We start from the raw sequence: 16,732 nt of genomic DNA, 5'->3' as shown, positions 1-16,732 counted from the left end.
CAGATGCAAACCACCAGAAACATGCTGCTGCCCTCGCTGCTCGCCCAGCTCCAGCCAGACTGAAATAAATGCATCTTTGACAATTGTCCACTGTGGCCACAAGATGGCAGAAATGTAAAAGCTGGATTAACATATTAATTGGCAGGTGATGAGCTTTATGACAGCAATGTCTGTGATGAAAGGAAACAGATCGCTTTTCTTTGGTACATTTTTAATTTACTTCTAATTTTGATTTGACCTTGACTAATGAAACGCCACTCAGTGAATGAACGCTAATAGGAAAATACTGGTTTTGCTGTACCACCAATATCCTGCAGAAGGCTATAAAAGCAGACTAACAAGGAGGTGTTAATGCAGCTGGTGCAGCTGGTTTTGATGAGCAGGATGACTAAAACAGTTCAATATAACATCAAAGAGCAGCAAAGAAGGAATTTAGTACTAATCCCCAAGCCTTTAGAAAGAATATGCTGTACAGATAAATCAAAGATCCACACCCCCCAAAAGTTCAGATCAAATACAGATTTTAATGGAGGTGGAAATACTCTGTGCTGCTGCTTTGCTTTGCTTCCAGATTGCATATGTTTAATTTTACATCTTATTGAAGAGTTATTGCTATAAGTTATAAGTAAAAGTGCAGACACATGACTGATCAGAAAAAGACGTGTTTGTTTCCTGTGGATACAAAGCTGTACACACAAAGAGGAAATGGTTGCATGTTAGAAGTGTGATCACTGTGTGTTTCATGATCTGCAAGAATATCGTTAGACTGAGAGGACATACAAACAGCTTTTCCTGCTCACTGAAAACTGCAGAAATACAGGTGAGTCTTGCTAGTTGCTCTGTGCACACAGGTGTTTCTTCCAAAAACTTCACGTACAGTTATCTGAACAGTTGAACTAAAAGCTCTGCTCATATGTTCTGAGGAAAGATGTACAAAACTTTTTAACAGCTGAACTGCAGTATTATAAAAACGTGAATGCTACAGACATAAAATCTGAAACTGAACATTTGATACTTCACACGATAATAATCATAGTTTCACATCAAGAATTTTCATCTTTTTGGCATGCTTTGTGAAGCCAAGAACAGCATCTGTGATAAGAAATATCTCATGGAAATATTCAACATTCACTGTTTTCTTTATTTCTTCCCCATCAAAATACTTGGATATGACTTAATGTAAAATACAAATGTTTCCTTGATTTTCAGTGTAAGGCATGAAGATCTGAACCAGTGTGAAACTTGGTGCATTATATGTGACAGCTTAACACCTTGCTCACATTCAGATATCATCATATTTGGCACACTTCCATGTTACAATCTCTTTGTAAAACAACATGAGGAAGTGAATCATTGGTCTTTGACTAACAGTAGACTCTATCGAGCCAGATACTTTGAAAGACGGATCTCAATGAAAAGGATTAATTTTTCAGCTTCAGGAACATGGTTGACCCAAAAAACATGACTTCGCCTTTGAACGAGACCTGTGATCCTGTCGGCACATCAGTCAACCCTTTCTTTATGCTGGTCTACAGCCTGTTGTTTCTGGTAAGTTTCAAATCTTCAGATTGTGGACTGTTATTAATTTGACAAAAGATCTTTGTGCATGTGCTAAATTCCTGTTCTCCATGCTCCGTGTCTGTTCAGGTAGGTTTACTCCTCAATGGCTTGATCCTGAAGTTTTACTTTTGTGGAGCTCGGCAGCAGGCATCAAGCAGCTTGATGGTCTACATGAAGAACCTGACAGCTGCTTACTTCCTGCTCTGCCTCTCTCTGCCACTCCGCATCAGCCACTATGGTAGCACATCAGTCATCTTTTGGCAGCTCTACTGCAGCTTTGGAGCTTCTGCCCTCTTCCTCAACATGTACGCCAGCATCTTAGTCATGTGTTATGTAGCTGCCAACAGGTAAGGAGCCTTTACTGCTATTGATTACAAAAAGTGTTAATGACCACAAATGCTGTGTTCCTGACTAAATTATCAATGTGTATGCACTGTTGCACCCAATGTGACCCTGTGTCCTGTATTGAGCTTTACTGCCAGTTAAACTCTCTCTTGCATCACTTCCTCCAAGGAACAGACACATGTTGTATTTGGACAGGATTTAATGCAAAAAAGTGTGAAACTCAAATGACACAAAATACAGAAATGTCACATAAACTCAAGCTTAGATTTGAATTCTTTCTATTGACATATAAAACACATCATACATTTCAAATCACTTTAATAATATCATATACCCTGTCTGATAATTGAACACAAGTAAGAAACTTACTCATATTGCCACTCAAAGGGATTTAATACAGTGGACGGCTTTAGATTGGAAGGAACAACCATGTCTTGCTTCACTCATGAGCAACTTCCTGTCACACTTCTAATAACTAACAGTTCCTGAAAGCAGCAACTCAGTCGTATTGGTTTCAGTATGGTAATCTCAGGCACTCTGTTGCAGCACCCCCGTGAGGATGAAGGTTGGCTGAGAAAACAGACAGTGAGTGTGATGGAGTTCAACAGAAAACAAGCATTTATTCAGGCATTTTTTTTAAATACTGTTTGTTTTTGTTTTTTTACTGTTTACTGTTTTTTTTTTGTCTGTGTTATTTGCCGAGATTACTTTAATGATCCTAATATCACCGGAAAAGCACGGAGTTGATACTGTCAGGAACAGTTGGAATTTTTTCAATCGTGCCAATGGTTGAAAGTTATGGTAATTTGACCTAAAATGACAGATTTGGCTCCACTGTGACTGATTAGTTGAAGTTGGATGCTTTGTCTTCTCTATTCAGGTATCTGAAGATCGTCCAACCTTCAGGAACTCATGTTCTGCAGTCAGTACGAACTGCCAACATTGTCTTCATGGTCACCTGGATTTGTCTCCTGGCTCCATCAGTTACTTACGGCATCATGTTTTTAATCACCCAGAAACCTCTGACCTCTACCCCGAACCACTGTGGGCTCCTGTTTAGTGCATCAGTTAGTCTGATGTTTAAAATCATGCACACCTTCTCTGCTATCATCTTCCTGTTGGTGTCCATATCCCTGGTCTTCTTCTACTACAGCATCTCCAGCAGGGTGTTGCAGGCACAGCAGAGGCAGCTGGCCTCCTCTGGCTCTGAGAAGCTGGTGAAGTCTCGCAGGAACATGTTGGTGCTGGGCAGCATCTTCTGTGTTTGTTTTGTCCCCTTTCACCTTTGTCCCCTTTCACCGACTTCCTGCCACTTTTCTGTGGAACAGCTGCTCTGTGGGTCCAGTGTTGTACTACCTGAAGGAGGCAGCCATCCTGGTGTCAGTTTTCAACGCCTGTCTGGACCCTGTTGTTTACTTTTTCCTCTGTAAGACTTTTCGGGCTCAAGTGAAAAAGATGTCCAGGCCAACATTCAACAAGCAAACACAGAGAGTCAGAGCACTGAGTGGAAAATGGGCATCATTAAATCAAGAGCAACAAGTCAAACCAGTGAGCTGTAAGGAAAATTTCAGCTTTTTAGAAAGGTAAGATTCGTCTTTATTCTGTTTTTCTTCTTTTTGTTTTGAGGATCAAATGAGCCTAGTAATCCCAATCCCAAATCTTTATAGAGTTTCTGCTGAGCTGCAGTAAAAGGCTGAAGTCAACCAAACACACCTATTAGTACAACATGTGATTTAACATGAATAATCTGAACCAGTCTATGACAAACATCATACAAACAATTCATAGTGTGAACATAGTACCCCATAAATGCCAAATTGATCAGTGTGCGCAATATAGAGTGATACAGAGACTATGATAAAAGAAAAAGAGTTACAACTTCCTTCAGAGGAAATGAATGTTTGCATATAATCGTATAAGCCGTTGTTTAGTGGGTACTCCCAGTGGAAATGCTTCCCCCCCTCTTTCCTCCTAGTATAAAAAGATGTTAAATGTTAGTTTTAATTCAAAATTAATGCTTAAAAAAGTTTAACACAAATGAACACTAGATAACAAAGACAACGAATGGTTAAGCCTAACATGCTCAAGTGAGACATTAAACTTTACTAAAACTATGCAGTTATGAAACGTAACTTTAACCTCAGCCAAACCGATTTGCTCAATTGTAAATAAAACAGCAAAGTAAACATGACCCAACAGACAAAACCTGAGTGAATTATGTCTTGTGTTTAATCACTGAGAGCTAAAACTCAGCGGAGGTTTTAAAGCTGTGTGCCAGTGACCGGATATCAGCCGCTGATAAAGTTGGTCCGTGGTTCGAGTACTCTAGTTTTCTCAGTGTCCATCACCTACTTTTAAATCTCGTTTGTCATCTTTAACACAGGTCAGTCACTCTGAATGAAACACAAGCTCCAGCAGCTCTGCGCTCAGGAAACAAACTACATTTACTTATCTTGTGCAGAATATTGTGCCGAAATTACGTTATATCAAGCTGCAGCTGCCCACGTTGAACTGTGACTATCACCAGGTAACGTGGGCATCTTTCCTGAATTAGCAGCAGGTGTTAAACAGCTGACAGGTGAGGAGGATGTATGCAGATAAACTGAGGGTCTGTCGAGCTGATCGCTGGTATCGTGAGCAAAATGTCGGCTCGTTATTTAAGTTACAGAAACACAGAGACACAAGACCAGGCAGAAAGAGACAACCGTCACGTGAAAATGAGAATCTGCGGATGCAACATGTGGAACACACAATTCTAACGTAAAAAACAGTTGGAACATCGGAGCTGTGAGCTCAGTACACTGTCAGCTGACTGTTATCGGAGCTAGCAAAATCTGGGAAAACATCGGAGGACTTTTGCAAACATGCTCTATGTTGACAACCTGATCAGATACGTAAAGATTACACCACTACATATTATTAAACTATAGTTTGTGACAGAAAAACAGGGTATTTTAAAACTTTATTTACAGTTTAGAGTAGGGCTGGGCGATATGGCCTAAAATTCATATCACGATATAATTTGAAGCATGTGTGGTAACGATATATATCGCGATATATTCTATTCTTCTGTATAACGTATTTTCCACACTATAAGGCACACTTAAAATCCTTTAATTTTGTCAAAAATCGAGAATGTGCCTTATGTATGAATTCTGGTTGTGCTTACTGACCTCGAAACAATTTTGGCGTGCAGAAATCTGTTAAAAAATGTTTTAGTACATTTTTGGTAAGCCGCACTGCTTGATGGATTGTCAGAGCATTACGGCTGCCGTAGTGAGGAGCTTCGCGGAGTAATCTGGGTCCAAAACTCCGTCCATTCAGGTCCCAAAGTCAAACAACACTAAAAAAAGGTCTAAATTCCTTAATCTTTAATAAAAATGATCAGCTTAGCTGCTTTACCTGGTGTAACAATTAAGTTTAACATGCGGGCATCCATGAAAACAGAAGTTATTAAATTTAATGGAGTTAGAAGTTAACAGGAAGTTAGCTCGCTAGTTTACACCTAAACATTTCATACCATGTTCTGACTGAGAGATTTTTGAAACTAATTAAAACGTACAGCTCTGCTGCCACTTCCAACATAAATGAAGACAGAAAACTAAACAGCAGTGGCGTTTGCAGGGTTACTGAAGTTGGACTACCTGGTATATAATGTTGTGCTACGTGATTGCTAGCGACACAGCTATGTTAGCATAACATTAGCACAGTGAAGCTGGAGGATGAACGCCAACTTTTCTTCCACTTGATAAAAGTTAACGTGAGGGATTCTGGTGGTCAGGGACAAATGCAATCTCATAGCAGGATGCTATACATGGGCCAAACTTCAGTCAGGAGAACAACTGAGATTATTCATCCACAATACGAGGTTAGTTATTAATCTACTGCAACAACATGGGAATAGAGCAGCTGTGAGAGAATTCAACATTAATGAATCAATGTTATGGAAGTGGAGGAAGCGCAGTTTTTGGCTTTCCCCATATTTCAAAAGTGCTTCATCTCTTTGCTATGACTGTCGTCCGCCATAGTTTTTGGCTTCCCACTGCTGGGAACCTGAACAAGAACCAGAACAAAGTCTAAAATAGAAGCTGACAAACAGCTGCACCACCGAGTGACACTTTATTTTATAAACTTCACAACAGGTTTCATGTTGTGACCTGTGGAGGTGAAATGACACAAAACCTGTTTTACAGCTTTTGAGCTGCAGGCAGGATTGAAACACACCTTAGTTAAAAGTCAAACAGCAACATTTTTCTCCTCCCCTCACGTCACTCAAATGTGACAAACCAGGAAACAGGAAGTTCTTCGTCCTCAGTAAAGAGAGACGCACAGACGATCAGACTGAGCTCAGACCAAACTAGCAGCTTCCTCTGAGTGAGTCCAGCTACAGGAGAGAAAAGTGGAAAACTCCAACACTGCTGCTTCAAGCTGCTGACGCTCCACACACTGAATGTGAGTTTGAGCAAAAACACGACTCAAAGGAAGTTTCAGTGAAGGTGGTAGAGGAGGGAGGGGAGCCAGGACTGACTGTACTTCCTGTCTGCTGTTTTCAGCTTCACTCACAGACTCAATGGCTTCCAGATCAGAGGAGGATCTCTGCTGTCCGGTCTGTCAGGAGGTCTTCAGAGATCCTGTTCTTCTGTCATGTAGCCACAGCTTCTGTAAAGACTGTCTGAAGAGATGGTGGAGAGAGAGACCAACACACGAGTGTCCAGTTTGTAAGAGAAGATCTTCAAAGTCTGAACCACCTTTAAACCTGGCTTTAAAGAACCTGTGTGAGTCGTTCTTACAGGAGAGAGATCAGAGAGCTTCAGAGGCTCTCTGCAGTCTGCACTCTGAGAAACTCAAACTCTTCTGTCTGGACCATCAGCAGCCAGTGTGTGTCGTCTGCAGAGACTCAGAAAAACACACCAATCACAGATTCAGACCCATCGATGAAGCTGCACAACAACACAAGAAGGAACTTCAGGAAACTCTGGAGCCCTTAAAGAAGAAGTTAAAGGTTTGTGAAGAAGTTCAAGTGAAGTTTGATCAAACAGCAGAACACATTAAGGTCCAGGCCCGACACACAGAGAGGCAGATTAAGGAGCAGTTTAAGAAGCTTCACCAGTTTCTAGCAGAGGAAGAGGAGGCCAGGCTGGCTGCACTGAGGGAGGAAGAGGAGCAGAAGAGTGGCATGATGAAGGAGAAGATGGAGGCTCTGAGCAGAGAGATAGCAGCTCTTTCAGACACAGTCAGAGCCACAGAGGAGGAGCTGAGAGCTGAAGACGTCTCATTCCTGCACAACTACAAGGCTGCAGTGGAAAGAGTCCAGCGCTGCCCCCTGCTGGATGATCCACAGCTGCCCTCAGGAGCTCTGATAGACCAGGCCAAACACCTGGGCAACCTGACCTTCAACATCTGGAACAACATGAAGGACATGGTCTCCTACACTCCTCTCATTCTGGACCCAAACACTGCTGATCCAAACCTCATCCTGTCTGAAGATCTGACCAGTGTGAGATATGGAGGAGAGAGGCAGCAGCTTCCTGATAATCCAGAGAGGTTTGATTTTTATTTCTCTGTCCTGGGCTCTGAGGGCTTTAACTCAGGGACTCACAGCTGGGATGTTGATGTTGGAGACAGTACAGTGTGGTTACTGGGTGTGTTAGCAGAGTCTGTGCAGAGGAAGGGAGAGTTATGGTCTGGATTATGGGTAATTGGGTGCAGTTTAGGTATATACTACACACACTCACCATCAGCAGAATCTGATCTCTCAGTCCAGAAGAAGCTCCAGAGGATCAGAGTAAATCTGGACTGGAACAGAGGAAAGCTGTCGTTCTCTGATCCTGATACTAACACACACATACACACCTTCACACACACTTTCACTCACAGGATGTTTCCATACATTAGCACTGTTGATGGTGGTAAAGTGAAGGTGTGTCCGTTGAAGGTGTCAGTGTCAGTGCAGCAGATGAGTTGAGGATGATGATATTTCTAATGTTGTTTCCTGTCAGTGAGTTGAAGCTGTTAAACTGCAGCTGTCCTCCTGCTGCCTCGTTGTTCCAAAGCTCTTTGTTTCTCTTTTAGTTCTCACTGTTTCTTTCTGTTTCTGCTGTCCACCTTTTCACATGGAAAATCATTTCACTGTTTCTCACTGAATGACTCCCCAAACTAGATTTGAAATTCTATCAAGTTTCTAATCATTACAAGTGATTCATGTTTCTATTTGATGTGTAAATGGAGATGATTTAGTTTGCTGGGATATGGACTGACATGTGTTGAATGGGAGGAGCAGTTTGTTGTTGTCTTCTTGTCTGTTTATGACAACAATAAATATATTGTTGAAACAATGATTCATGTTTAACTCCATATATGAAATGTTTCTGATCTTTGAATTCTGTTTGATTAAAGACTTTCTTCATGACACAAATGAGATTTCAGTGTATTAATAGAACTAAATAAGCTCAGAGTTGAAAGGCTGGAGTATTATGTACGTGCTTCACTGTCAGGATCTTCAGGGGGATTCAAAGGGAAACATCAAACTGCTGTAATGAGATAAACTAGTTGGGCTGAACACACTTATCTGTAGTTTGTCTCCATCCAGGATCATCAGAATATAATGAACATGTGTGAAGAGCCACAAAATGCTGCTGCCCTCTCAGCATGATGAGCTCCAGCCTTTGTTAACAGGAAAACAGGAAACATGAGACAACTTTCAGAGACAGTAACCAACTGTGGCCACAAGATGGCAGCAGCTGATCTGAGATCCTTTATTGGACAGAACGACTCTGTGACATCATCAGAGAGACGGCCTTCACTTTGATAGATCTGACGTCATGTCTGCACTGCAGTGATGAAAGCTGATAAACACATGTTATTGATCCATGAAATCACCTCTGTCCTCTCAAGTGTAGCTGTTTACAGAGCTGAAGAAGTCCTTCATCATCAAAACAGACAAACATGTGTTTTCTGTATTAAGTGACGTCATCCTCACTCTAACCTCTTACATACATTCTGTTCAGTTTTCCTGCTGTAAGAAATAAACTGTGTGAAAATATAAATGCAGGGAAACATCCATTAATCACAGGTGAGCCGTTTGTTTCTGACTCACATTCAATGAGGCTTCAGGTGTAAATACCTCAGAAGTGTTTGTGAGTTCAGTAGAACCAGACCCAGTCAACCATCATGGCATCCACAGCACTACACAATGCAACAGAAAGGCCTTCATCATCTGCTGAACCACCTCTGAACCACGACGCTCTCCCTGCATCTAAAAGCTGTTAGTCAGGATGAGATGCTGCTGTGATCGCTCACAATTTACCTGTGAGATCTTTGTAAATATTGTCTTTGTTTCTGAAGGAAACACCTTTAGTCTGTTTGTATTTGGAGTGCAGATCTGGGCGTCCATCACTTTAACCTGCACACGTTTAGTTATTGAGTGCAGTTGATGTTTGGCAGCATTTTATAAGTGACAGTTCATGAACGGTGAAGGAACAGAGGACGCCTGACCATCCTACCTGTGTCAGTAAGAAAACTTTAATCACAACTTCACAACTTAACACAACTGAAACCTGAATTCAGTGTTGCATAGTTTACTAACAGTGTGTGCTGACACTGAAGTTAGCAGTTTGTTTCCTAAGAGCTGCTGGGACAAACCACAGTGACCGGCTACAGAGTTTAGTTAAGGTGGTTCTAATATGTGACCTGTTGAATTATTTACAGGGATTTATTTTTCATTTAAAGCATCATTTGTGAAGTTTTTATGAAGTTTAGTTCTTTTATGTTCTTTGTGTAACGTTTAGATTTTCTTCTCTTGTGTTTTAACTCTTCAGGTTTCCTGTAACAGAGATGTAAACCACCGTTTTCTGATGGTGCTGCACTGTGACATAGACACTGCCACTTTATTAGGTGCACCTTGCTGACTGCAGGTTATAACCCCTGCTGGAAACATCGCCACAGATTTGGATCCTTATTGCCATGACAGCACCACACAGCTGCTCCAGATGCTGCAGGATGCTGGTCAGGGCTCTAAAAGAAACTTTACTGAAAGTAAGAAACCTGAGAGGAAATAAACTTTGGACTTTAGTAAGCTGAGCTCTGAAGCTGTGATGGAGCTCAGTCGGTGTGAAGGCGGCTGCTGTGTAACAAATGTTTGTCTGAGGTGCTGCGACTGATCGTGGTCATGTTTATTTAAAGAAGTCGGTGATGAAGCAGGCTGTGCAGTCCGAGCTCTTCATCAGTTAACAGTCTGCAGAGCTGCTGCAGGGAGCTGACTGTCCTCCAGGTGGCACTAAGTGAACAAAGTCCAAAGAAATAAACTTGGACTGTTTTTTGAAGCCTAAATAAAATGTAAATAAACTTTATAGATACATTTGAAACCAGCTACTCTGTGACTTTACACACTCACACAGTAACAGAGCTGATTCCTGATTGGAGCAGCACAGAGTTAGTCTTCTTTTCTGGCTGTGGATTGGTTCGTCAGGATTTCCCCCTTTACAGGTTTAAAAACAATCTCTGTTTTTACATTTTTTGACCTCCTTCTTGTGTGTAAACGTGAAGCAGCACCAGCCTCCTCTGATCCTCATGTTGTAGCTCTGTGTGTCCAGCAGGGGGCAGAACACCTCCAAACTGTGCCAGCAGCTCTCACTGTGAGCTCAGACGTTTGTGGACACTCAGTTTGTTTGAACATAGTAAATAATCAGAGCTTCTCAGACTGTTTATGGGGACACCACCTGCCCGAGGGTGTACTGTGTCAGAGAGGTGGTGTATGGTGCTGGGTGTAGTCTCTCTGCTGGATCATAGTTTTTACTGAGGAGCTGTGTTCATGTCAGGAAGGTTTCGTCTGATCACTGTGGTGCAGTTTGGTTTACTCTGTTTCTGAGTGTTTGTAGGATCAGTCTCTGCAGGTCACCTGATACCTGGCAGTGAAGTGTTTATAAATCAGCTCCGTCAGATTTAATCCAACAGAATAACATGTAAAACACTCCAGGGCTTTGAATCTGAAACTTTCTCCAGAGCTGTCTGGAGTTTTCTTACATTAAAATATTCTGGGATTACCAGACTGTCCACATCATGTGTCCTACCAAAACTTTCATCCACAAATATACCCTGACATTAAACCCAAATAGATTTGAGAGCGAGTCATTAGTATCAGTACTGTGTGTGTGTGTGTGTGTGTGTGTGTGTGTGTGTGTGTGTCTGAGAGAGAGATATTCAGGTAACTTACTGGGTTACTGCACATGCTCACACCTTTTCAGCACAACAGGTGCAGTTTGGTGTATTACTGCCTCCTGCTGGAACAATGATGGCAGCTCTCAAGACTTTATTGGTTATTGTCATTTCGTGTTACACAGCCTGAAACAAAATACTGTTTCTCACCAGCCTCTACAGTGCAATAACCAATATATTTTAAAAAGAATAAATACAGTTTAAAGGGAATAAGTTTAAAAAAGAGCAGCAAAAAAGGCATAAATAGCTTAAAATCTAAGTTCTAAAAAAAACCTCCAGTTTTTATTAATATTTTATTATTTATCAAATTATTATATACGAAAAATATTTTTTACGTGATAAACGACTTCAGTGCTTCGTCCATGACCTCCTGAAGGTAAAGGGCCCAAAGAGCCAATCAGCAGCTCTGAAACAGGAAATATGACTTATGGAGAAGTTCACAACAGTTTCAGCTGCCAATTGTACTCATCACCATGGAGACTGTCTCCATGGTGGAGGCAGAGTGACAGTGTTGTAGATGCTGCATTTTGAAGCCTCAGTGTTTATATTTTTGTTCACAGCCATGTAGACAGAGAGGCAGAGAGAGACAGTGCTGTCACTGAGCTACATATGTCAGAGCTCAGATGAGGCCCACACATGTGTGTTATCTGTTGTTGGTACACACAGTTAAGATATGGAACATGTGAACATGAGACATATGAAGAGACTGAACAGATAAAATGTCCTTTATATCCATCAGTGACTTTTTATTCTTTTAAACTTGTTCTGCTTCTTTTTGACTCGAGTTAGTGTGACACTGATGGAGCTTCTTGCTGCAGTGTGTTTGGGTTTGGCTGATAACACTGGTCATCAATGTTCCCTCTAATTTTTCACGTGTCTGAGCGAACACACAAACTCCCTGAGCGATCCCTAGGACCACTGTGAGCGACATCAGACGTGTGCACTGTGGTCACGCCAGCATCTAATCCATCCAAGTTACATGTTTATTAAAATAATCAAATTACAGCATTTACATTTATGTTAGACTACTTTTAATTAACTGCTTTAGCCCACTTACAATGAAAATTTAATAAAATCTTGTTCGTGACCTGTGTAGTATGTTAACACTATTGGAAGTAAAAATAACTTGAACTCCAATTTTGAAAACACAACTTTTAAAGCTCTGACTTGAATTATGAGTCTGTGGTCTGGGAGAGAGTCTGTAACTCTGTCTGCAAAATACAGTAAATAAAGACCAATGTTGAGCAATTAATTATATAGTTACTTCTTCAAAAAAGTAGCTGAGTTTTGCCAACAGCAAAGTTTTTTGCAGCTATTTTTTTTTAATGCAGCCAAGGCGTTTTTCAAACAAACATTTCAAACTATTTACAGAACAATCAGCTGTTCTGCATCAAATTTGATGCCACACAAATTATTTGTGCCACTCCAAAAAATATTTCTGTCCACTATGAGATAAAGGAGAACAACAGCCTGATACCTGCAGGCCTGACAACAGCAGATGTATCACTGCTGTAACACCTGTAACATTCAGCAGTCGCCTCATTGTTCTGACACACACAACAAAACTATTGACCACACTACACACTAACTACACAAGATTTGCGCTAAACGTCGCAAATCTCTCACATCTCAAAACACCGCCGTCACTCCTAAAACTTCCCCCCGTTTCTTAACAACTAGATGCCATGTTGCCATATCAATTTTTGATTGGTTGACATGGTACTTTTTTCAACCAATAAGAAAGGGTGGGGTTTTTGGTTTTGTTTTTGCTCACAGGCTTTTGAGCGTTTTCCTTATAAAACGCTGTTTTTACCGTTTCTTCCCGCAGTAAATATAAACAACGACAGTATTCAGGAAGAAAACCAAACATTGCAGATATTTTTATCATAACTCTGGTTTTACGTGGCCGATCAACACAAAATCAAAACTGGTATAAAGTCCACACTTTTTTCATCAGTTGAACACTGTCTGTCCTGCTCACATCTCCAATGGTTGTACACGTTGCCATTAACGTGGCTTCACTCCACATCAGCCACGCGGCTTTGTTAGCTAAAACACCGGTGTCGGCACATAAGGACGCTGTCATAGCCTGTCAACCACGTTGATTAGCTGCCTATATACGAATGTAAATCGCTTCATTGGCTGGACTATGGGATAAGGTGGCATCGTTCTAATCCCATACGGGAGCAGCCAGTCACTTACTGACTAACACTGCAAAACAGAATTGTTAAAGTTTTAATTTTAATTTCAATTCAGGTTAGTTTTTTTTGTGCGCAGAGACCGTGCCAGCAGTGCGCAATTGCGCACGTGCGCAGCTTAGAGGGAACATTGCTGATGGGCCTTCTTGACCAGGCTGGAGGTGATTGACCAGGACAGATTCTCAGAGATGTGGGTCCCCAAGAACTTAAGCTGGAGACTCGTTCATCAGCTGTGCTATTTATGTAGGAATATCAGGGAAAATCCTCATGTTTATGCTCCGTTTTGTGTGTTAGAGCATTCTTCCAGTGAAGGAGTTTAGGCTTGAGGTGAAGAGAAAGATGATGATGTTGAAACAACATAACAATACAACAACAGTCACCTCAAGGAACTTTTTATTGTTAGGTAAAGCTGAGAGGCGAGATATACCCTGGACAGGTCTGCAGTCTGTCACAGGGCTAGCACAGGGAGATGGACAACCGTTCACACTCACATCTACACCTATGGGAAATTTAGAATCATCAATTAAGGTAACCTGGATTGGACTCTCCCTTATTTGTGTAAAGAAAAAAATCCTACATTAGTACCAAGAGAGTGTTGGCCAATAGAAAGATGAAACCAAAAAAACAATTAAGCAGCTGAGTGATGTGTAACACTGGGCCTGTGTGTGACAGACTCAGGGCTTGCTTTGCTGAGACTTATCTTTAACATAGATTACCACATTATGTTTACACAGTATGTTTTACTTCCTGCAGGGTCTCCTTCACAATAAAAGCTGTTTTGCATAAATTTGGATTGCAACACCTTTATTTTTAAACCAGGAGAAACCAGGAGAGGAAGTTTTATAGACATAATTTTGTTATTGTCGCACTGGGGAAATTCACGGCAGCAAAATGTATTAGGAAAATAAAAATGCTTAAATAAGTAAATTTGAAAAATTAGGAGGAGACATGGTCGTGCCCTTCTGTGGGACCACCACCTGCAGGTCCCCTGGGGTGCAATGTGTGTGTCAAGCCGGCGTACAAAGACAGAGTCACTGGTGGTCCAATCTCCGGCTATCATGCAAGGATAGTTTTGACAATCTACAACAATTAGTATTAAAATATTAAAAAGATAGTGTTCATCCTCATTGTGTGGGTTAAAATGTTTTAGTAATAACTGAATTTTAATTTTATTTACATTTTGTTTAAAACAATTATTACTCTCTGTGGGCGATCGTGGCTCAAGAGTTGAGAGTTCGCCTTGTAATCGGTAGGTTTGCTTGATGTACACCTAACAGGATGTGACTGGGTTCCAGGATGACATCTTCACCCACTGAAGAAGATGAGGATGATGTCATGGCTGGCATCAACACTGACCAGAATTTCTAATATAAATTTTCTGTTTCCTGATCTGTTTTCTTTAACAATTTCTGGTTTGGGTTTAATGCTTTCCTTTAACATTTTTTCAATGTTTTATCAATAAAAAAAGCTCATCTTATAGTATGTTTCATTTAAGATAAAGCAGTATTTGTCCTAGTAATAGAAATAATCAGAGTTTAAGGTTTTTATTTGTAGACTGTTGTGAATTTTAACTGCCCTGTTAACTCTGTATGGGTTTGAGGCTGTAGGTCACAATGTACAGAACCACTTACAGTGATATGCTGCCCCCTGCTGACCGCTTCCTGTCAGTACTCAGGTTATCCATCTCTGAGGAGAGGCTGTGGAGCTACATCAGGGAACTGAAGCCCTGTGATGTTAAAGATGGAGATTGATTAAAATACTGCCAGACATTATTTACATGTGGATATGACAGTGAATAGTCACTCTGTTTTAGCCCAATGATGGACTGAGAGCCACCCACTTTAAAAACTGCAAGCACTGACCAAAGTGCTGAGTAAAATCTACCCTTCTCACGTTGTGGGCTGGCAAAGGCCCAAACCAGACCACGAGCATGTTTGGATAAATGTTTATGAAAAAATAAGACTAAGGACAAACCCGTGAGGTGCTCCAGTTTCCAGGATTACAGCTGATGAGTTGTGGCCTCTATCCTGGCATTTTGGGATCTGTACAGAACAACAGTAAGAAAAACAGTCCTTATCTCTGATGATCCGGGTTATTGTATTTACTATCTGAAAGCCCCCTGAAAGCTGTTGTATTCACTCATCTGCTGTCACACACGACCTTGAGTAAAATCCCATTCTTAGTCTATAGGGTTTAAGAGGACATCGGCCCTTCGCCACCAAAACAGCTTCAACTCTTCTTGGAAGGCTTTCCATGAGATGTAGGAGCAGATTTATTGGAATTTTTCTTATGTAGTTCTGGTCCCTTGGGTCCATTCTGTATTCCTGGTTCACTCATGTTTAGTTTACTTCCTATTAACATGCTGATTGGTTCATTTGGAATTTTATTATATTATTATTTGTAGTCTGTTTATATTTTGGTCATCTTCTGAGTTTTGAATTATTGAGGGGTGTTTTTGTGTGATCCCTGCCTGTCCCTCCAGTCTGTCCTAGTCCTCTCTGTGTTCCCTACGGAAATGAGTTGTGTCTCCATGCTTGCTAACTTTTCTGTCTCTGTGTCAATCTGTGTTTCTGTCTCTCTGCCCTTACCTCGTGTGTTTTTAAGTCTTCAGTTTTCCTTTGTTCCTCGTCACATTGTAGTCATACATCCACTGTGTGTTTGGCGTTTTCCTGCTTTGCTCCCTGGCTTGTATTCCTCAGTATCTGCTTAAGTTATTTTGTTTTCTGTGATCTGTAAGTCCAACAATAAACTCAACTCAGTCCTGATCTGAGTCCTGCACACAGGGTCACCAACTGTGCCTGCCACACAGTGCTTCATGACACTGAGCTGAGCCATGTCTTTATGGACTTTTTCCACAGCGGCAGTCATGTTGGAACAGGAAGAGGCCATCCCGAAGCTGTTCCCACAAAGTTGGGAGCATGAAGGTGTCCAAATGTTTAAGAGTTCATTTCACTGGAACTAAGGGGCCGAGCTCAAATCCTGAAAAACAAACCCAAACCAAACACGCCCACCCCTCACCAAACTTTACACTTGGCACAATACATTGAAACAAGTGCGGTTCCCCTGGCAACCATCAAACCCAGAATCAACCATCAGATTGCATCACTGCGTATGGCTGCCAGCCTGGATGCTTGTACCAGTAATGATTAAGCATACTGTAATTATATTCTATGTCATTTTAATTTACATGTGGAGCTTTAATTCAGAGCTTAATAAATACTTAGCATCAATAAACTTACAATATTAAACCTTGAGGCAACTGTTGTTTTTATGTGGTGCTATAAAAATTGAATAAAAAGTCAGACTACATCAGAGGTGTGAGCATCACAGCAGATGTCTTTGTGTCAAAGTAACTGAGGATGAAACACAGAAGAACATTAAGGAGATTTTCCTGGCCTGACTTTTTATTGCAGATA

At 41.1% G+C, this 16,732-nt stretch overlaps 1 protein-coding gene and 1 pseudogene across 1 annotated transcript; both read left to right on the top strand.

The window, feature by feature from the left end:
- The first annotated feature begins 1,443 nt into the window (after positions 1–1,443).
- Positions 1,444–8,744, top strand: LOC146389710 (P2Y purinoceptor 14-like; annotated as a pseudogene).
- On the top strand, positions 5,979–8,524 carry LOC146389711 (nuclear factor 7, brain-like). Its single transcript, XM_084923045.1, has 2 exons — positions 5,979–6,357; positions 6,459–8,524. The coding sequence occupies exon 2, from the start codon at positions 6,476–6,478 to the stop codon at positions 7,868–7,870; it is 1,395 nt and encodes a 464-aa protein (XP_084779171.1). The 5' UTR covers positions 5,979–6,357; positions 6,459–6,475; the 3' UTR covers positions 7,871–8,524.
- Positions 8,745–16,732: the final 7,988 nt, after the last annotated feature.

Source organism: Perissodus microlepis, chromosome 3 (genome assembly GCF_051167445.1).
Source record: "Perissodus microlepis isolate ML-2025 ecotype Zambia chromosome 3, ASM5116744v1, whole genome shotgun sequence".
NCBI lineage: Eukaryota > Metazoa > Chordata > Actinopteri > Cichliformes > Cichlidae > Perissodus > Perissodus microlepis.
The sequence above is the reverse complement of the archived record's forward strand: the minus strand, read 5'-3'. Positions and strand labels throughout refer to the sequence as shown.